General features: G+C 40.9%; 1 protein-coding gene and 1 non-coding gene across 3 annotated transcripts; both read left to right on the forward strand.

Moving 5' to 3' along the window:
- The first annotated feature begins 8,775 nt into the window (after positions 1 to 8,775).
- On the forward strand, positions 8,776 to 16,508 carry zc3h14 (zinc finger CCCH-type containing 14). 2 transcript variants are annotated; one of them, XM_085133513.1, is made up of 17 exons: positions 8,776 to 8,934; positions 9,271 to 9,313; positions 9,410 to 9,524; positions 9,671 to 9,711; positions 9,833 to 9,977; positions 10,445 to 10,748; positions 10,839 to 11,002; positions 11,245 to 11,345; positions 11,448 to 11,606; positions 11,965 to 12,033; positions 12,187 to 12,325; positions 14,199 to 14,401; positions 14,537 to 14,675; positions 14,779 to 14,921; positions 15,890 to 15,972; positions 16,077 to 16,183; positions 16,293 to 16,508. In XM_085133513.1, exons 1-17 carry the CDS (start codon positions 8,899 to 8,901, stop codon positions 16,294 to 16,296), a joined length of 1,995 nt encoding a protein of 664 aa, XP_084989639.1. In that variant the 5' UTR covers positions 8,776 to 8,898; the 3' UTR covers positions 16,297 to 16,508. The 2 variants fall into 2 exon arrangements, with proteins under 2 accessions (XP_084989639.1, XP_084989640.1); XM_085133514.1 differs by having other exon boundaries at positions 15,893 to 15,972.
- A 3,288-nt stretch (positions 16,509 to 19,796) lies between these two features.
- Positions 19,797 to 20,095, forward strand: LOC146501564 (signal recognition particle RNA). Its single transcript, XR_014869666.1, has one exon.
- The last annotated feature ends 2,480 nt before the right edge of the window (positions 20,096 to 22,575 follow it).

A 22,575-nucleotide genomic window follows, 5' to 3' on the forward strand; every position in this document is an offset into this window, starting at 1 on the left:
GCACCCGCTGCATGAAAAACACCACACATTGTCCAAGATTAAGTGCAGCCGGGAGACGGAAACAAGACTGATAAAAAAGGATCGTAACCCTATACAGTTGTGGTCAGATGTTTGCATTCATTCATCTTTGAATATCAGAATGATTTCTAATAATTTCTATGAACTGCCCTTTTTCCAGTGTGGAATGATTGTACAGCATCTTTAATGACTTTAAAAAACAAGAATTAGGTGTACAAGTTTGAATTTATTTATATAAATACACTGACTTAAATATTTTAATAAGTGGTGTTGAAGGTTCTGTTAACGTGACATGACCAAGGTCTATTAACTTAGTGACGATCTAATGAAGAGAACTGTAGATTTACACAAACAACTGCAGACTCCAAGATCACGAGCTCAAACAGTTGTATGTAAGTGCAAGTTATTCGGATATGTCATCGATTTGCCAAGGTCTGGAAGAAGACCCAAACTGTCACCCTCAGATGAGAGGAAATTGGTAAAGATGTTCAGGAATAACTCCGGAACCACCAAGACTAGAGAGTGCTGTCAACTGGAAACTGCTGGAACAGCAGCGTCACTGTCTATGGGGAAGTCAGTTTTACATTATTATGAACTAAGAAGCTGCCAACTGAGAAAGAAGTCCCTGCTCTAAAGTCGAGAAGCTTGACTGAAATTTGTAACTGCCCACATGGACAAGGCGAATGTCTTCTAGAGAAAAGTTTTATGGTAATACCAGACAAAGATTGAGGCATTGTTGGAGGCGTAAACGGGAGGCTTTCAAACCTAAAAACACAGCATGGTGGTTGCATCACGCTCTGGGTCTGTTTGGCTGCCAGTGGTACTGAAACAGGACAATGTTTGCAAACACACATCAAAACTGAGTTTGGAATGGATAAAACAGGGTAACACTACGGTTGCAAACTCTACCAGTTCTTCCAAGAGGAGTGGTCAAATATCCAGCCAAAATTATGCGAGAAGCTTGTTGATGGCTGCCAAAAGTGCATGGAAAAATGTGAGGCTGTATGTATATTTTTTGACACTTGTGGATTAGAGAAAATTCTAAATAATTGTACACCTAGTTCTTGCTTTTTAAACTCATCCACCCTGGAAAAAGAACACTTCAAAGAAATCATTAAAAGACCAAAGTTTACATGACATTCATGCCCATGATGACTGTTCATAAGCTTCTGACCACAACTGTAGGTATTTGCTTAGTTCAGTATTCAGTGTGTCAAACTGGTAGATTTTCCCTTCTCAGTGGGGTGTTTGTTTGTAATGGTCTCTTGCACCATCTTGTGGATACAGAGTTTTTTGTTATTGTTGTTGTTGGGGGAGGGTTTTTTGTCTTAAGTGTTTGCCTTCCCTTCAGCACACAACAAAATGTATGGCTTCTTTATCTGATCTAGCCAGACCAACCACAGATTCTAATATAATTACATTTTATTGCATTATAAAAGCAAATAAGTAATGCCTGATTGTTATAGTGTAAAGATTATATAAAGCAGTGGTTCCTAAACTTTTTTTGCTAGCCCCCCCTTTGTTTAACAAGAAAATCCCCCATCCATATTTTCTTTTCAAACTCCATTGCAGTTTATGTCACACCTTAAACATTTTTGAAAACAATTAAACAAATAAAAGTAAACTGCAATAGATTACAGGTTGCAATAACATGAAATCCTACCTCTCTTACATAACAGAAAAACAATCCATCTTTATGCTGTAATTATTTTACGTGTAGTTGCTGTTGTTTTTTTTACTGTAGCTGTGGGTTACTGTTTGTCCATGATTTGGACAGCCCAGCGCGTGCTCCCGACTCAGGGGAAATCCTGTTGGGGATACCTACCTTGGCACCACCGTTGTGCAAGTGAAGCTAAAGGAGAGATATCATTCATCATTCATTCATCACTTTTTCTACTCTTTGGCTTGGAAGGAAGTTGGTTTGGAAGCATATTTCGCTATGCTTCATCTTCTGCTTTGCGTTTGTGTGGGAGCCCCGTCAAAAACTTGGCCATTATGCGCACAGTGTCCAAGCATTCTTTCTTTTTTTTTTTTAATTCATACCGCGCCCCCACTGCAATAGCTTGGGGCGTGCCCCCCACCTTAGGAACCACTGAAGTAATATGACAAAGATTTGACCCACTCCTCAGTTTACAGTTATTATTTTTAAGGTGATCTTGCTAACTTTTTCTTAGCAAGAGGACTTCAGTTTATTTTCAGTCCAGTCCTTGTACATGAGTACTTTTAGAGGAGTGTTTTTATTGTTGTTTCTTTGTCAATAAAAGTGACATTTGAACATTTTGATCATAAAAAAAGGCACCAATTCAAGGAAAGAACTACAAACTAGCAAGAAGCAATTTTAAATTGTACCATTAGGCACTTTGCTACTAGTAGCTTATTTAAAAAACACATGATTTGTTCCAATTTCTTTATCGAATCTATGAAAAACGCCCTAAATAAGTCTAACAGGCATAAAATCTAATTTTTTATACCTGTATTTTTGTGCATGATTGACGAAAAGCTGTTAGCTTAAAGCTTGGCGTATGGTGTGCTGCGTGTCCTTAAAAGCTCTGAGTAAACTTGACAAGTGGACAAAAGAAGAAGTGGCACTCCTAAAATACATCTACAGCAAACCCAAAAGAAATGGGAATAAATCCAGCACAGAGCTGACATATGACCTATTAGATGCAACCCAAACCCTTCAGTTGATCTATATTTATCTACTGTTCACTGAAGCCTTGTCAGAAGCTTCTTGGTGGAAATTTGTCTGCCAAGAAGCCATTTATAAGGAAACAGAGAGGAAAGGCTCAGGTATGCCAAATTATACAAGAACTGGACTGAAAATCAGTGAATCAGGTCTGATGAATCCAGATGTGACATTTTTGGTTCAAATCACCATTAGTATGTACGGAGGAGGTCAGGCGAGAAATACAACAGGGAGTGTCTGCAGCTATGTGTAAAACATGATGGAGGCTCTGTCATGGTTTCAGGCTGCATTTCAGCGAGTGGTGTTTGGGATTTTGTCAGACTTAAATAGGAATTATGAATGAGCAAAGTAGCAAGCAATGCAATACAACCTGTAAAGTTGGCATTGCAACATGTTGTTGTATGGTTGAGAAAGGCTTCATTTTTCAGCAAGACTGTGATCCCAAACACACTGCATATATATACCTGGACAGTGGCGGTCCTAGCCTGTTAGGCGCCCTGGGCGAACACCCCCTCTGGCGCCCCCCCCCACACACACACACACACACATACACACAGATATATGAAGAGGGAGAGAGTATGCATAGTATGCAAACGGCTACTAAACAGACATCATACTTCGTCATACAATGAGAACAGGACAAATCAACAATTGACACTGACTAATTAATATTATATTATTGTATATATTGTTTGGATTTAGTCTGTTACTGTTACTATTTGTACCATTTCTTCTTGGAGGAACTGTAACCCAAATAATTTCCTTAGGGATTAAGAAAGTATTCTGATTCTTAATGTTTTAGGATACATGACCTGCCATTATCCAATGACACATCTGCTTACCTGTGTCTTTTGCTCGTTCCTCCTTGTAGGAGCCATAATTAAATGTATTGAATTTTAAGGATCACTGGGTTTTTATTTGTTTGGTTGCTATGGTAATGTGTAACAGGAGTCACGTGGGTGCTAGCGGCGACATTAAGAGTTTGTTGTCAGTCTGTCATTCACTGGTTTGATTTTGACAGAGAGGAGGGCTGGGTAGCCGTAGTTTTTGTTGACCGCAGCACAACGAGTTTCCCCTTGTTGCATTAGAGCCTGTGATGTTTTAAGAGTTTGAATCGCGAGCCGATCACATTGCTCTGTAAACTTTTCAAGCACTTTAATAAACAAGCAAGCAATTCCACCTCTCGCATTACTGCGTAAAGTTGACAGCGCGTCAGGCAAATAGGCAGGCTCCATCCCCGGCCTCTAGCGACTGTGGAAGTCGCTACACTCCTCTTCTTTTCTCTTTTTTTAAACTTTAAAAACGGGTTGTGTGTGAGACTTTAAATAAACAAAATATAAAATATACATTTTAAATTGTTATTGATCCCTTTACCCCGAGTCCTAAAGTGTATATTTATTTTTTTTACTCTTAAATATTTATTGTTTGTTTTCTTGCACTGCTGTAACTGGAGCCTCGTCGTCTCGTCTCACTATATACTGGACTGTATGTATGTATGTATGTAGCGGAGATGACAATAAAGTTTACTTTGACTTCAGCAGCAAGCAGGCGCACCGAGGGCTCTCGCGCTCACTTGCATACAGAATTTCGAAAAAACATCGGTGCAAATTATAAGTCTGTATCATGATGTCTGGTGTTTTCGTGTTTGTTAGTTTGTTTTTATTTAGTTTTATTTTGCGAGTTGGTTATTAGATGCTGCTCCAGCCAGCCAGAGAATCCCCCGCCGCCCCGCCCTCTCCTCCCTGTGCCACAAGCAGCAGGCGCACCTCGCAAACGGAGGGCGCCCTTACTCCCATGGGCGATAGAAAATCGATCGGTGCCTATGCCCAATATGGGCTCGCATGATGTCGGGGCAGCATGAGTACAAGCATTTTTTTTTTTACCGATGCCCATAATGCCGCCCCCCACCACGATGCCGCCCCGGGCAACTGCCCGTGTCGCCCGTATCTAAAACCGCTACTGTACCTGGATGGAAAAACACACACACTGTTCATAAGAAATATTGACCTTTGAGCTCATTAGAAGTATATAAACTAAACTAAGTTTTTAGATTGCCTTACTATATTTCCTTGCAAGTTGGCCAATTTCAGTGAACCATTGCACCTATTTCCCAATTTTCAAACAACAAATAAAGACGAAATATTGCCTCTACTTTTGCACTGTACTGTAAGCATTGTATCTGGTCATTCCTGTGTACATAGAGTAAGGACCTTATGCATACTGGCTATACTGTCTGTGTATCTGGGTACCATAACGTGTAAAAACTGAATAAACTAACCTTTGCAGAACACGCACTCCCTGGGAGAGTACTAACATCTTTTTCCGTCTTAGAGTGGACTGATGACCAATGTTCCCTCTAAGCTGCGCGCGTGCGCAATTGCGCACTGTTGGCACGGTCTCTGCTCACAGAAAATCTGCGTTGCGCACAAAAGAATCTAACCTAGGGTTGCCAACTCCCTGAGAAATAAATAAGGGACACCTGGTGGCCAGGGCCGGGCGACCCAGTTGTCTTCACCCTTCCCAGTGTGGTGAATTTTTTAGCTCTTTTTTTGTGTGTGAAATTATTTTTTTAACCATTTGACTTGAATTTGATTTAAGTAGATGCATATTATTTGTGATATCAACACATGGGAAACTAAAATCATTTAGCCATTTATTTTTTAGCTCAAAATGACAACATTAACACAATAAAACAGGTCTCTTTCTTAAACAGAAGCCTGTCATACTTAACTTTTGAGAATAAAAGTAAATCTTTCTTTAAAAGAACTCTGTCCTGCTTAACCTAAAATTATATAAATTAATAGAAAACAATAGAAAGAAAAATATTCTTGTAACAGTGCACATTTAGTGCATTTAGTGCAATTGGCTTCAGCAGAGGCATTTTTTCAGCTTTTGCTCCCGTTTGTAAACCCACTTGTTCCCATGATTACGCATCATAACTCATCATCATTATTCATCTATGTATTACTTTTATGTATTACTCATCTATTTGTTGTAATCATCTATCCTTGCAGTTGTTTATTACACAAAATAAATTATATTATCACACTTCTGGCCACATAGCGCTGATATTCACTGCACATGCCCATTTTAACCTTAACCAGAGGGTTTAAAAACAAACAAACCAGTGTTTACATACCATATCTGCTTCTGCCATGGCCTGGTGGACAAAAATTGGTTAAGGGTTCCCCGAGCTTTCACGCCCCTCATGTTCTTCATGTGCCCACCATTAGAAGCATGCCTATGGAAAAAGTGCGCCGGCACACAGTGCAGTGCGCTTTATTGGTGTTATCGTGCACTTTTCCAGCCAGGTGTTTTCCTTTTCCCATTCTTTCCTGTACTTTTGTAGCCTTTTTTTCTTTCTCTGAGAGGAACAATCATTGCTGGTCTAATGCTGGGCTTACACTGTGCGATTTTTGGCCCATTTTGAGCCGATTTTTGAGTCGTGCGACCAATTTGGTGATCGGCCCGATTTTGGCCTTCATCGTGCATCGTGTAGTATACGTGGGGTAACGAGAAGCGATTAACACCTCACGACCAGCTCCCGATCATCAATCGCTCGTGAGGGTGTCACCGCAGCCGCTCACACTGCTCACACGCAAACACGTAAACGTCGGTGAAAAAGACGGAGCAGCACGGCTGTGCGGCGTGTGATCTGGACACAAGCGATGGAGGCACAACTTGTAGAACTTTGGAAAGCTCATCCGAGCCTTTTCGAAGTGGCATCACCAAATTATCACGACCACAACAACCGTGAAAATAGTCGGATTTACATTGCTGCTCAATCACAGCTGCCTGATCAGTGTTTTTCATTAGCAATTTAGCAAAGTTGATGGTGGTGTGTGTCTGTGTGAGTGAAAGACAGAGAGGGAGAGCGAGCGACAGATTTTCTGTTATAACCTTCATTTTATGGAGGCACAGTGTGAGCACTCAGGTCGCATCAGAGCATCGGGCGGTATAGTGTGAGACCCTGCATCGTGACCTACGAACTTATAACCCATGCGAGCCAATCGTGCAGTTTGAAAATCGCACAGTGTTTGCCCAGCTTCAGGTGTACTGTCGTCTGAGACCGCAGTGTCGGCGTTTGTTTCCCTGTTGGCCATGCTTTTTGTTGTGGTCATCTGTTGTCTTCCGGTATTTTCTCTGCAAGCGACCTTTCCTCAACCAATGAGATGAGCGGTAATCTGAATTGTCATACTCGAATTGTCATAAGTGTGCTGTCAGCTCATTGGTCACAAAGCAGGAGCGGGGCTGGGAATTATGTTTTCAAACAAAGTGTTAATTACATTAAAACTTATAGACTACTTTTGATTCTCACTGTATTACGGGACAAAGTGCGTCCCTTTTCAGCTCAATACGGGACGTGTACTTTTGTTTCTAAATACGGGACGATTCCGTTTTTTAAGGGACGGTTGGCAACCCTAATCTAACCTGAATTGAAATTAAAATTTTAACAATTCTGTTTTGCAGTGTTAGTCAGTAAGTGACTGGCTGCTCCCGTATGGGATTAGAACGATGCCACCTTATTCCATAGTCCAGCCAATAATGCGATTCACATTCGTATATATGCAGCTAATCAACGTCGTTGACAGTCTATGACAGCGTCCTTATGTGCTGACACCAGTGTTTTAGCTAGCAAAGCGGCGTGGCTGATGTGGAGTGAAGCCACGTTAATGACAACGTGTACAACCATTGGAGATGTGAGCAGGACAGACGGAACAATTGACGGAAAAAGTGTGGACTTTATACCAGTTTTTAAATTGTGTTGATAGGCCACGTAAAACCAGAGTTATGATAAAAATATATGCAATGTTTGTTTGTTTTTTCCTGAATACTATCGTTGTTTATATTTACAGCAGGAAGAAACGGTAAAAACGGCGTTTTATAAGGAAAACGCTCTCCGCCTGTGAGCAAAAACCAAAACCCCCACCCTTTCCTATTGGTCGAAAAATGTACCATGTCGACCAATCCAAAAAATGATATGGCAACATGGCATTTAGTTGTTTAGGAAGGGGTGGATTTTTAGGAGTGACTGAGAGATTTTCTACGTTTAGCGCAAATCATGTGTAGTTAGTGTGTAGTGTAGTGTAGTCAGTAGTTTTGTTGTGTGTGTCAGAACAATGATGCGACTGCTGAATGTTACAAGTGTTACAGGAGTGATACATCTCCTGTTGTCAGGCCTGCAGGTATCAGGCTGTTGTTCTCCTTTATCTCATAGTGGACAGAAATTATTTTTTGGAGTGGCACAAATAATTTGTGTGGCATCAAATTTGATGCAGAACACCTGATTGTTCTGTAAATAGTTTGAAATGTTTATTTAAAAAACCGCCTTGGCTGCATTTTTAGGCAAACAGCTGCAAAAAACTTTGTTGTTTGCAAAGCTCAGTTACTTTTTTGAAGAAGTAACTATATAATTAGTTACCCAACACTGGTTATTATTTACTGTATTTTGCAGACAGAGATTTACAGGATTCTCTCCCAGACCACAGACTCATACTCATAATACAAGTCAGAGCTTTATTTTTTTTAAAAAAAAAAAAAAGAAAAGAAAAGAAAAAAGAAAAAAAAAAGAAAGTTGTGTTTTCAAAATTGGAGTTCAAGTTATTTTTTTACTTCCAATAGTGTTAATATTCTACACAGGTCATGAACAAATTTTTTTTTTAATTTTCATTGTAAGTGGGCTAAAGCAGTTAATTAAAAGTAGTCTAACATAAATATAAATGCTGTAATTTGACTTGTGACTTGGATAGATTCGATGCTGGCGTGACCACAGTGCACACGTCTGCTGTTGCTCACAGTGGTCCAAGGGACCGCTCAGCGAGTTTGTGTGTTCGCTCAGACACATGAAAAATTAGAGGGAACATTGCTGATGACCATCCAGGTCCTCTGAGAGTTGTTGGGATTGAGGCATGGTTCACCCCAGCTTCAGTCACCCAGCGCTTTCCTTTAGTTGGAACATTTTACTAACAAGTTTACTTTTTCCAGCATCAACTTAAAGTGATTACTCTAAATGCTGAACAAAGACATAAAGGCATCACATACGATAGACAGATGTATGCTTTTTGTCCCTATTCGGTTGCCTTGATTTGATTTGTCACGTGGTTCCACGTCACGTTTGTCCCTGGTCTTTAGCGGTGCAGCTGGAAAAACAGTTGCCTCTTTTACAACTAATTCGCTTGATTCAAACAACAATAATGGAAATCGGTACAGAAATTAGTAAGAAAATAAGGGTGAGTAACAGTGCGGGTTGAAGCTGAGTGGTCTGCGTGATTAATGTTTGCGTAACAAAGGAGCTACAAGCTAACACTGACTCGCTAGCTTAAATGTGTCAGCCTAGCCTAACTTATTGTTTTTATTTTCAAGGCCGAGGGATTGGTACCTCACTCCGGCAGGCATCGTCATAGACTCAATCATTTCTTTTTGATTTGAACAGTTTCCACAGCATAAACTCAGTGCTACGTTAAGTTAATCCTTGGGTTGTTGGTGAATTATAACAGCGCAGCTAGCTACGCTACCTAGAATTTGTTGAAATAACATCTTCCGGTTGTACTTTTAATCTCTTCCAGGCTGCCATCAAAGGAAAGCTTCAGGAGCTTGGTGCATATATTGGTACGTGAATGATATTCAGTGATTACCTCTGAGCCAGCAGTTACCTGGTTGTGTAGTCTTACCATACACGATGTGCGTGTTTCTTTTTCTTCACAGATGAAGAACTCCCAGATTATATTATGGTGATGGTGGCAAACAAAAAAACCTCCCAACAGATGGCCGACGACCTCTCGCTCTTCCTCGGAAACAACACGATGAAATTCACAAGCTGGTGCGATTATATTGTTTATTTGTGGACTGGTTCTTATGTAGCGCTTTTCTACTCTCCTGGAGTATTCAAAGCGCTCTGAATATGTAAAATATGAAAGAAAGTTGTACCTTTTTGCCTTAATTTTGTTTTTGTTTCTTCATTTTTAGGCTGCATGGTGTTCTGGAGAAATTAAGATCTGTTGCAGCAGGTAAGCCTGGCTGCGTTGAATACATCTCTGCACTTTTTAACCAGCAATGGGAAGTCTGTCTTTTTTTATGAACATGTGAGGCTCAGGAGTTTAGCATTGCTCATGTTTCTGTTTTTCTCAGAGCCCGCATCCCTCAAGCAGCTGCAGTCAGACAGCGCTACTGTGAGCGGGAAGAGCCGATCGTCTGTAGGTGAAAACGGCCGAGCGGAGGAATTAAGAGGAGATAGGACAGAAGCCCGTGTATCCAGCTCTGCACATGAGAGCAGGTACCTGACGCAGTAGTTTCTCAGGTTGCCCCCTAATTTCCAAATTATGCTTCAGCAGGAAAATCTATGTAGTAACTTAAAGCAAATTGTGAATTGATTGCTCATTGTTTGGGATAATTTTGCTCATGCTGAGGTCTCCAACCACTATTTTTCCAAGTTTAACTGTAGTAATATCCATTTCCTCTTTGGAAGGTCTCATAAATGGTGGCTCAGTTCTTCTGTGTGTTTGTATTATTTGTACTTTTTAAGGTTTTTGTTATAGTTTTTTATGATGTAAGTCAGTGATAATTCACACAAAACACAAAAGCATGTCCGGATTTCCCCCAGAAAGTATTATGATGTTAAAAATGACTATTTACTTGAACAAAGAAGTACTCATCAACAAAGAAAGTCTTTGGTCAGAGCAGACCAAGAAGTGTGTTTGTGTGTGGTTACATTTTCCTTGTATTTTGTTTGTTTGTTATCAGGAGGGGGACCTTGGAAAAGGGTTCCTCACGGCTCTCCTCCAGTGTTAGGCCCCTGGTGGAGCCGCTCCCATCGGAGGCAGTTCTTGACATCAAACCAGAGATGGATGACGACCTCATCGCTGACGAGCCTTTAGAAATCAGCACCAACCACAGTCGTACACACGGCGCAGCTAACAGACACAACGCTGATATCTATAGACCCGGTCAGGGCCAGTTCACATCAGTAAGCTCTGCGGAAGCGTCCTTTCATGCTAGGCAGCAGGGCAGCAGAACCAGCAGAACCTCTAGAACTGGATCCAACAAGGTATTATCAGAGTGCTTATTCTGCTCACTTTTTGATGACGGTGTATTAGGTAGTTGGATATAGTAATAATGCCTTGCTTTCACCGTTCAGCAAGAAGAGTTTTCGAGGAAGCGGAAGGCACCGGTAGTGAGTTCTGTCGTAAGAGTGAACCGAGATGCAGACGAGGACAGCGACGATGTGGACGAGGACGAAAGCAGCTACAGCGGCAGAGGCCTCTCCAGTAGAGTGTCCCTCCCCTCCAAACCAGAACGGAAGTCAGTATGAACACTTGATGTCATATTAACCTCAGGGTTGGGTTTATACTGTGGAAAGAAAACGGTTAAGTAAGGTAATGTTTATCTGCCTCGTGGATGCTTTTATTTATGGGACTTTTGTAGGTCGTGTGTACCCAAACCACATGTGTGTTTTCTTGCAGTAAAGCTTAAGAAGTGAGTCACAGATGATCAATTTTGCGCTTTGCTGAGCTCTAACAGTTTCGAGGTTTGTATTGTTTCAGACCTACTCTCCCACCAGCCAAGCAAGCCAACAGAAATCTGATACTGAAAGCCATCTCTGAGGCACAGGACTCAATCACCAAAACGACTACCTACCCAACAAGTGCGTTCCCACTGTCGTACATTTAACCACAAACATCCTGTAAGTTAAGCTGATTTTCCATTGTTGCTTGTGTCATTCTCTTACGTTGACCTTTCCCCGCAGTACCACAGAAACAGACTGTTCCTGTGGCGCCTCGTACTCGTCTCGCCAGCAGTGAGGAGATGAGTGCAGCCATCCAGCTAGTCCAGGAGCACCTCCACAGCCTGGCGCCCAGGGTGCAGACCTACACCGCCACAGATCTACCTCCCTCCAGAACATCTGGTATATATAATAGAGTTTCATGCGCACAGATGATCACATAGTCTCATTAGCTCACAAGTATATGTCTGTTTGCAACCTATGAGTGATGTTTTGTAGCTGAAGGAGCAGATGACCATAATTATTTATGTCTATATATATATTTTGTGTATGTCACAAGCCCGGATGGTTTTTATTTGGATGATTACTGTATAGCAGAACTATGGATCATCATAACTGAACAGCATAGTAATGAAATAGTTGTATAATTAGATGTGTGTTGACTTCGGCAGGCAAGTAACAATTTTAAAAAACTTTGAAGTTCTCAAAGTGCTGTTTTGTTTGTTTTATTTATTTATTTAATTCATTCATTTTATTCCAGCTCCAACTAGATCGTTAGCATCGCGGCTTCAGTTGGAGAGCAGCGGTAGAGGAGAGCCAAATGAATATGGTGGGTCTTAGTTTTAGACAAGCGATTTCCGAATGATATTCCATGCAACTTTAGAAAGTTTCAAAACTATTGAGAAGTAATGAGTCTTCCCAAAAACACTTGATAGCTCCCAAAATTCTATTTACATATTTTTTCAATCTGTCATGCCTCTAGGGGTGGAGGTCACTGCAGGCGGTGAAGTGAAGACATTTGATACGCGTTCTTTCATAATGAGTCGACCACAAGTGGGAGAATCTCCAGTTGGAAATCAGCAGCAAGTCCTGTCTGCTGTACCACGCACCGTCCAGACCAGGTTTGTATGTTTGTATTTTTACTGAGGTGGCATACACAAGGTGTCTTTCCATTATGTGGAGTGATTTATTGTAACATCAGGGATCAGGCTGAGTAGTGGCTAAGGCTGCCACAAACGATTATTTTGATAGTCGACTAGTCACCGATTATTTTTGCGATTAGTCGACTAATCACATCATGCATCCATTGGATGTACAGCATACAGCTTATTGCACCAGCATGCATCTGCTCTTATATAACTATCATTAGCTTACAGCTTTAAGTGTTTAAGGTATGTGCTAACTAAAAATAAAGACAAGATGATAGTTTATTAAATTTTAATGAAATTTGCAGATTGTTTCGGTGAAGTTTAATAAACTTCTTGCTATCTAAAATATAACAGGACACCGGAGTATATTCTCGAGCATCTCACACTTCTGATAATCAGTTGTCTGCTTGACGTTTATTCAGCTGTGTAAAAACTATAACTTTAATCTCAGCCAAACCGATTTACTCAGGAACAAATAAAATACTAAAAAAAGCCAAACAATAACATTTTTAAGTTATCTAAGTGACTTATATATGTTTAACCTGAGTAGCGAAAGACGGCGGTGGGTTTGAAAACGATTTGCCGGGTGTCCGGTGTTCTCACGGCTCTAGTGAGCCTTGCCCCCTGCTAGCTATCGAGCTAGTGGGTAACAGACGTCTCTGAAAACGTCGGAGCGCTTTTGAAAATATGTGGTGTCTTGATAAACTGAGCAGATATTTGAGGTTTACACAGCTACATTCTCGCCTAAAAATATGTTAAACGTTTATTTTGTGACCCAGAAAGAATAATAAGAGTAATATTAAAACTAACTAGCTGCCGCCATTGTTGGAAACTGAGCTGGGCTGCGCTATGAATTCTGGGACAGAGCTACTTCTTCTTCTTCGGGGTTTAACGGCAGCTGGCATCCTTGTACATGCAGTGCTGCCATCTTCTGTTTCAGTCCGTTATTACACTCTTAAATTCTACTTTTTCCTGCGTCTTTTGTGATCTTACAAAGCTTCAAACGACGCGTCAACTATTAAATCAGTCGTCGACGACTTTGATAGTCGACGTAATTGTGACTAGTCGACTAATCGTGGCAGCCCTAGTAGTGGCACAAAGTTGGTTGTCAACGCAATGAGCTCTCATAAAACGGGTGCTGTTGACATCTGATCAATCGTTGTGTCCTGGCAGCAGAGCGACTGATTTTATAAATTATGATAAATCTATAACGTTACAAAAATATGAAGATCTGAAACATACATTGCAGACAAAGCAGCAGCGTGTGTGTGTGTGTGCACATGAGAGGAAAAGCACTTAGAAGTGTGGTACTATCCATACTGTATAGATGTGTGAAGCAGGAAAGAAAAGCAGCAAAAATTCAAAAAATCATTAAGATGCAGGAGAATTTGGTGGATTATAATCAAGTATCTCATTGAATTAATGTTTAAAGGGCAGTTATATTTTCTGTTCTTTCACCTGCAGTCTCGGTGGTGTTTAATGGTCTGAGAGTAATGAATGATAAATGAAAACAGAATTCAAATGTAGGCTTATGTAAGTGCGATGCAAGGTGAGCAGGAAGTGCAAATAAGTTTACTATTTAAGGATCACTTATTACAGTGTTATTTAATGGTGATGCTATTGATTGGCCAGTAGGTGGTGCCATTGTACCTGTTGACGATGTTACGAGGATGTACCTCAAAAAGAAGTGAACCACCTTTGTAGTACAGAAAACCCAGAGTTAACCATGAAGATAAGACCATATCCTGTTTCATAGTACAGGCCTGTGTCTTTGTATAAATAACGAGACATTTGTGCTATTACTGGATTGTCATTTCATCTGTTCTGCTTTTCTGACTTACCCTAGCAAGGAGAGAGGCGACTCTGCCAGCCCGAAGTTCATAGTGACATTAGATGGGGTACCGAGCCCGCTTGGTAACCTTGCAGACTGTGAAACTGACCTGGAAGATGTGAGACCACCTGCGAACGTACCTGACGCAGCGAGCCATGCCCACAGAGAGCCCAAAGTCAGCGTCCTTCAGAGGTTACAGGGAGGCGTCACATCAGAAGGTGTGTGTGTGTGTGTGTGTGTGTGTGCTCTCAGCGGAGTTATTAAAGTGATATGATAATCAGCTATTTTATTTTTGTTTTGCATGTTAAAGCCAAGTTTTAGCCTCTTAGTCCTGCCCTTTTATCTGTTGACAGATGAGATGATGGACATTGACATGGCAGAGGAGAATGCGGTCCCTTTGAAAAAACAAAAGGTCATGGAGCGATGCAAGTTCTGGCCGGTGTGCAAAAGTGGGGATGAGTGTCTGTATCATCACCCAACAACACAGTGCAAGTAAGTAGCTATGTTAAATACAATAAGAATGACTGTTTAGGGTAATTCTTTTTCACTTTCAGTCATAAGTCCTGATTACATGCGTTTTTCTTTTTTCCTTAAGGACTTTTCCAAACTGCAAATTTGGGGATAAATGCCTTTTTGTGCATCCAAATTGTAAATACGACGCCAGGTGTACAAAGCCAGACTGTCCCTTCACTCATGTGAGCCGCAGGAGCACGGCTGCACCTCCTCCACCCAGACCAGGTACTCTCTCGCCAGCTTGACCTATGCTGGGTTTTCTTCTAGCCTCCTGTTCACTGATGGGATTCTGGCTAAATTCTGTGAGAGTGATTAGTAGTTTAAACATTTTCAGCTATTGTGGATCCACTAAAAGTTTCCCTAAATTACCTCAAGCAAGTTCACATATGGTTAATTGATGAAAAACAAAACACAAAAAACTGGTGGTGTGCAGATAGAAAGTGAAGCTAATCTGTTTAAAGTTAGCAGGGGAAGAATGCGTTCATACTATTACCTTTTACTTGAATCTTCAGCCAGTTTTGTTGCATTATTCTGAATAAAGTAGACCCAACCTAAATGATACAGATCTGAAGTCTTTGCCGGGCTAATCTACACCTGTGATATAGATTATCTATTCATCAGGTCAGTATGTTGGTATGGTCTGAAATAATGACGCAGAGTAGATCTTTGTCAAATGCATTGACCCGACTCTCTATCAGGCATCTAGTGCTTGCGTCTGTGGAAACCCCCAGTGCTTTTTAAAAAAAAAAATCTGATTAGCGAAGATAAGACAGGACCTTGCTGTTCCCTTTTAGACTAAAGGTGAAAGCGTGTGTTGGGCTTAGAAAGAGGGCAGAGAGTCTAAATGCTCCTCCCTGTGGGAGGACGGCCCTGAGAACTGGGTGACAGTACATTCACTTCTGTTGTCCTTGGTGTCGAGCTGACTTGGCATCTGCTGAAGTTGCATTCCCGTGTGAATTTAAAACTGTCTCACAAAAACGGAACAGTGGCCCACGTCAGTAGTCGAATGAATTATTGTTGATTTCCTCCCCAAAAAATTGTTTTTAATGATGTCAGTGTTACAACAAAGAAGTCATTATTGTTTTCCCTCAAAGACATTTAATGTGACACTGTTTTTACGTGTCCATAGCACTTCCATGTTTCTAAACTATCATAATCATCTGATATCTTATCCTTGACCCTTATGTTTGCAGCAGTGCAGCAGACCCAGCCTACCAGCATCTGTCGCTTCTTCCCAGAGTGCAAGAAGATGGACTGTCCATTTTATCATCCCAAGGTAAAAACGCTGCACAAGAGCTGTTTTTGTACAACGCAGACTGATCGCTTTCAGATTCTCAGCGAATCTGATTTTTTTTTCTTTTCTCTCCTTCTTAACTACAGCCGTGTCGCTTTGCTGCGATGTGTAAACGAGCCGGGTGTACCTTCTACCACCCGACCACAACCGTGCCTCCAAGGCACGCCCTGAAGTGGACAAAAGCACAGAGCAGGTGAACAGATAATGCAACTCAGATAAAGACCATAATTTAATATTTAATTCAGCATTATGTGTTTAATTTGATGATGCACCTAATAAATACGGTCTTTCTCCCCTCGCAGCTAAAGTACAGAGAGTACGGCAGAAGCCCGACGGTCGGCGTTTGAAGCTGTGGAAAGTCCTTGTGTCTGTGGGCTGTCAATATTTCATTTACCGAAAGTTTCAGTTTGTTTTAATGTATTGTTTGGAGTGATTTTAAAGGAAATAGTTTTTTAAGTTGAGGAGTCAAGTTTTTTGTGGGTCATGCTGTCAAAATAATAAATACAGTTATATAAAAATCTGTTTCACATCATCATTTTGCTCATGCTATTCGTGTACTCTGGTGGGACACCGACCTTGATCGGTTTAACTGAAGGTAAGGCAAGTCATACGTATCGTGCAGTAACATACACTGAAAAAGCATAAAACGCGAACATGTTTGACCTTTTTTTGCTTATCAAAATTCTGCTGGAGTGACTCGGTGCTACAGTCTGCAGTGGTTTTTATTAAATACACACGGATCCAACCAGACTGAAATCTATACATGCAGTCAGTGAGCTAAAGACGCCCTCAGCACTGCAGCTGTGTGCAATAACACCTGCATCCTTCTAAAGTGTGAAAGCCACTTTTTACCAGTGTTGGGACTAACGCGTTATTAAGTAACGCGTTACAGTAACTACGTTATTATTGTGGTAACGAGCACGGTAACTAGTTATTATGCCAAAATCAGGAACGCGTTAGTCGTTACTGGGATTTAGATAGGCTCGTTACTCGTTACTTCGTGTGGTGGCTATCGCGGAGCTTCCACAGATTCAGTAACATTAGCAAGTGGTGGAGGCAGCAGGAAAAGAGACCCGAGGCTGCCGCCGGTCCAAGTGTGAACTGAACTTCAGGTTATGACCTGCAGTCTATCTGGGTCAGATATAAACCAAGTCTAGGTGGAGTTTATTTTCGTTATTCTGACTTTTTCCGTACTGCGTACTAGCTAGCATGACGGTGTTTCTATACAGCTGGGTGGGTGCTATGATGTTAATGATGTTGAACTTTATTTTGTTCATAAGTTATTAGAGTTGCCAACCGTCCCGTCTGGTCTTCAGAGAAAATATTACGCGTTTCTTATTGAGGTGAAAAGGAACAGTTTGTCCCGTAATTCAGCTACAATGAAAAAGACACAAAGCTGGAGTTATTCTGTGTCTTTGCTGCACAGCTGCCTCTTCTTCTCTCATTCTCTCCCCTCCCTCTCCCGTTTCTACTTCAATCATGAAAACTGATCAATGATCAGCTGATCGGCTCTCTTGTTTGTTTATCGCCCACTTTGCGCCAGAAAAGGGAAACCAGCCGATGTCGCGTTAAACAACAGCAGCACGTTTAAGCTTGATCAGCTGTTGTTAGAATTTATTTAATATCAATTTCTAGTATCAGCTGATGTTTGCTGGAGCCACAGCTGCAAAAAAGCTGCTGGTCATGATATCGGTTTGGTTATCTGGTGAGAGGGAAACATGAAGATGAAACCAGAAGATGTCCTTACTGAATCATCAGAGCTGAACAGGTGATGTTGAAACAGGTTTACCTTTTAGGTGACATGAATGAGTTGAAGGGAAGTTATGAACTGTTTCTGAGAGACAAATAACACCAGGATCCTTTTTTTTAGGTAGCTGACAGCTGGTAACTGTGCAGGTGCGGATCTAGCAAAGTTTTGCCAGGGGGCCAGGTAGGGCATTAACGGGGAGAGGTGGGCACAAAGAAATACTTTTCTTTCTTATTCTCATTTAAAATGTCTAGCTTTTAAAAAATAATTATCTGAATCTTACAACAAACGATTGATAGATTGATACATATATACCATCAAGACAGTGAACATCACTGTCACAACAGCGTTTGTTTTCATTCAAAGGCTTTATGATTTTTCCTATAATGGCGGGCCGGTCTCTAGTCAAAATGCCCGGGCCAATTTTTTGTCCCAGTCCAGCCCTGTATGCAGCTCATCTGCAGTTTGGTGTTACCTACATCTTCCTATTCAGAAGGCAGAATTTCAGAGTCCTGAGTACAATCAAAGCACCACGACTGCAGTTTTTGTGTTGGATGTAAAAAGCGCACATGACGCTGTGACGTAGGCTAGAATCATGGCAGCAGTCAATGACGGTCCAGGCTTGGGATTTCTCTCGTGGAAATATGCACATTATATTTTCCTTTCTATTGGTAGGTGGCACAGTGCACTTGTGGCAAGTAAGCAAGCTAGAAGACTGGCAAAGTTATGGAAGCAACACATTAACAAGAGAATTCTGAGTAAAACCAAAGTTACTTTCCCTAGTAACTAGTTACTTTGAAAGTAACGAGTAACTTGAAGTAACTGAGTTACTTTTGATAGAAGTAACTAGTAATTAACTAAGTTACTAATTTAAAGTAACTTACCCAACACTGCTTATTACCAATCATTTAAATACAGAAATAGTCCCAAACCTGCTCTCATTCACCTGGTGACTATAGACATATGATTGTGTGTCTTTTGGCCTGTGTTATAGCAGGATGGTGGAAGATATCCTGTCCAATTGGTTTATTTCTAAAGTTAAGTGTGTTTCTAGAGTTCTTTCCAAAACTTGCATTACAGGTGCCACTGAGCAATCTTAGTTGTGCACATTCATGTGCAGATATCTGTTTATAGAGATTACCCTGTTAGTAATTGTGCTTTGGGTGTTTCTTAAGGTTTAAACTAAATTTGGCAATGTCTCAAATTCAAAACGTCTGTATAGATGTACTGTACTGGTTGATTTCTGATTGTGGAAAACAAGCTGACTAACCAGTAATAACGAGACATAAGTTTTGTGACTCTGAAACGTATAAACATCAATGTTTTTTGATCAGGATTCTGGATCAGGGATGTGGCACTCATGTGAATGGCTTGTTGAATTATAATCTGTGAAACATACATCAAACATATCAATAAGAAATGATATGCCGTCATATTGAGCCTAAGACAACATTCCTTGCAGAAGGTGTAACCTGGAATCAGTTTTTGGCTTTTGTGGCTTTGTTTCCTTTATTTATCAGCTAGAATGTGTCGTTGACATTAACGGGCAGCTGAAATTGCATTATAGTTCTATAAAGATATTTAAAGTGACCAAAGAAGGACTGGATTGAGTATAATGTAGGTTCAGTAACAGTCATAAAGGAACTTGCAGAACAGGGATTTCTTCATTTTATGTGCAATCCCTTTATAAATACTGTTGAATACAATATAGTGACAATATAAACAAAGACATTCCACATATACATCTCTCTCTATATATAGAGAGAGATATATATGTATATATATGTATATATATATATATATATATATATATATATATATATACACACATATATATCTCTCTATATATATAGAGAGAGATGTATATGTGTATATATATATATATATATATAGAGAGAGAGAGAGAGAGAGAGAGAGAGAGAGTGAGATGAAAGAGACAAACACCGGAAATCACTTTATGGCAGACGATCACGTTTTGGTACAACACCGGCTCTGTAGCGGCTTCGTGATGACGTCACATGACTCACAGTTAAAAGCTCTGTGAGCGCGCGTATTTCTCGTCGGGTGCGGTGGCGCGTGCCTGTAATCCAAGCTACCGGGAGGCTGAGGTTGGAGGATCGTTTGAGCTCAGGAGCTCTGAGCTGCAGCGGACTATGCCGATCGGGTGTCCGCACTAAGTTCGGCATCGATATGGTGATCCTGGGGCAGCCCGGGACCACTAGGTCGTCTAAAGAGGGGTGCACCGGCCCAGGTCGGAGACGGAGCAGGTCAAAGCCCCCGTGTCGCTCAGTAGTGGGATCGCGCCTGTGAATAGACGCTGCAGTTCAGCCTGAGCAATACAGCGAGACCCAATCTTTATACACATCATTATACCTGTCTCTACATCACACAGCAGCCTTATCAGACCTTCTTTGTCTTTTTCATTTACGTCAAAAACATTCACAAACCTGCTGCTCTGCTCGTCCTATACCACCTCCACCTGCAGCACAGCGGCAACTACAGCCTCCACCCTAAATACTCCTGCTGGCCCACAGGTGGAGACAAACTCAAAGTAGAAAATTTATTCTCACAACTTTTTGTTTGGAACACCTGTTCAATTTAGGAAACATAAAATGGGTCCGCTAGAAATGAAATTACTTGTACACAATTCTGCGATTTGCAGCCTTTAATCACAAGTTTAAAAGACTGTCTTGAAATCAGGTGTAAAACCTAAGAAAGATCTCAGATGCCTGAGTTACCAAATCACAATCAAACAGTCGCATCAAAGCACTTGCTACTGTAAGGTGAAGATCCCACCTTATTGTGGAGAAAAAGCCAAATATTTTTTTAAAGGACCTTTTAGCAAGGACTTGGCGACAGTGGGAAGGAAAAACTTTCTTTGAACAGGAAGAAACCTCCAGCAGAACCAGGGTCAGGGAGCCACAGCCATCTGTTGTGACCAGCTGGAGGGTGAGGGGAAAGAGCAAAGAAAGCATAGAGAGACAGACTAAATCAGAGAGAAGACAAAACTTTAAGTCCTGCAGTAGTATGAGCCTACAGCAGCATAACTAATGGATGATTCAGGGTCACTTGAAAAGTTCTTAGATGACACCTTACAGTTGTTCTTAGCTGGTCTTGGTGACTTCCCTCATAAACTACCAGATAACATTAGTGCTGAGTCTCATCAGTGCTCTGGGGTCATTATTAATTAAGTAATCATTTCCTTCATTGTGTTTTATTCTGTTTCTGTCAGCGCACAAACATTTTTTTCTTCAGAACAAAAAACCCTCACTGTCTGGTGAACTGCAGTGACTTAAGTGACCCTTTAGGGTTTAACCCACTCATTGAACATTGAACATTTCAACTCCACTAAATAACAGTTACTTATAAATAACATTTAAACACCACTGACAGAGAAGATTTGGCATAATCTTCATGGGCACAACCCACATACCTTGGCATGACACACACACACATACACGCAGGCAAGTAAGTTCCCTGACTTTTACCTGACCAGAAATCTTCCCAGGTAAACAGCTTGTTTGACATGTCAACTTCCAGTTGTGCTCATTTGTTAGGAGAGGGACACTTTAAACCTTTAACACATCAAAAGCCCAGCGGGCGCAGTGTGGCCTTTGAGCTTCATTTTAAATATTTCGTTTTCAGTTGTATTTGTTGACTTTGAATAAAACATGGACTCTCAATGAGATCAGCACACAAACAAATTAATGACCTGGATGTTGCGACTGTTTTACCCTTTTGTTTTTTTCTTCTCTGCGGGGTGCCGATGACATCACACAAGCAGCGCCAGCCTGAGCAAGATAGCAAAACCCGGTCTTTTTAAACCACTCACACGACAAAAGCCATCATTACACATCATTTTCCATCATTCATGAGTTTCATCAGCCTTTCTTTTATCTCACAAACAAGCTGCTCTGCCTGTCCTACACCACCTCCACCTGGAGGTTAGCCGCAAATATCAGTACTGCAACAAATCCATGTGAGACGATTCCAGTTAAAGGACTGTTCAACAAATTAAGTTAATTAAAAATAACGATGAGTGACAGTGATGGAAATAGAAGAACAAATTGCTATTTTTTTCTTCTTTTTTTAATACCTACCTTATCTGACAGTATTGTTGTCCACACGTCTTTCATTTAAAATAACAGCGACTGACAGTCCTTGGTGTCAGTTCCCAGCAGGAGGAAGTGATCGCCTCATTTTATGATTTCATTTGTATTGCACAGTAGTTATGACAGATGGAAAATTACAATATTTGGGCACCGACTTTTAGGCAGTTCTTGATTTATAAGACTGACTCATGTCTTGAATGACCTAAAACAACTGCCCCACCCTCCCACCCCTTCAAAAAAATACAATATTACAGAGTTCAGTCTTTTCGAAACAAAGACATGGCAAACAGGTGGAATATGTTTGAAACTCAAATTCTTGTAACATAACAGAAATCCAGTACAAAACCCACTTGTTTTTAGCCCTTTACTTTTCAAATGTCGAAAAAGTTACTAAGTAAGTAAACAACGAGTGGCTGATACAATTCACGCCTGCATAACAGTAAAACTCAGAAAGAGTGGGCCAAAGAACAAGAAAATAAGAGCAATATTTCTCTCAAACTGGACTTGACACATCCACTGAAATGACTCATAATCGGCCTTTATTCTGAATTAAATATTTAACCGTTATTTGTCACGTTTGTCGTTTGCCTAATTATCCCTTACATGTATTTCGTGCTTATTAGAAACCTCCCACGGTCATTTCCAAGGAAGGTAGACCACAAATGAGGGTATCGCAGTTTGCATTTGAAATAAATGGCCTGTCTGGGGTTTTTCCAAGTAAGGGAG

The sequence above is a fragment of the Neolamprologus multifasciatus genome, chromosome 15 (genome assembly GCF_963576455.1).
Source record: "Neolamprologus multifasciatus chromosome 15, fNeoMul1.2, whole genome shotgun sequence".
In the NCBI taxonomy this organism is placed as follows: Eukaryota; Metazoa; Chordata; class Actinopteri; order Cichliformes; family Cichlidae; genus Neolamprologus; species Neolamprologus multifasciatus.

Bases quoted from the DNA above. Each gene is read 5' to 3' on its own strand.
- zc3h14 (XM_085133513.1), top strand. From the start codon at position 8,899: ATGGAAATCGGTACAGAAATTAGTAAGAAAATAAGG. The intron at 11,003-11,244 runs GTCAGTATGAAC...GTATTGTTTCAG, and splicing joins CCCTCCAAACCAGAACGGAA to ACCTACTCTCCCACCAGCCA. The intron at 14,676-14,778 runs GTAAGTAGCTAT...TTTTTCCTTAAG, and splicing joins CACCCAACAACACAGTGCAA to GACTTTTCCAAACTGCAAAT.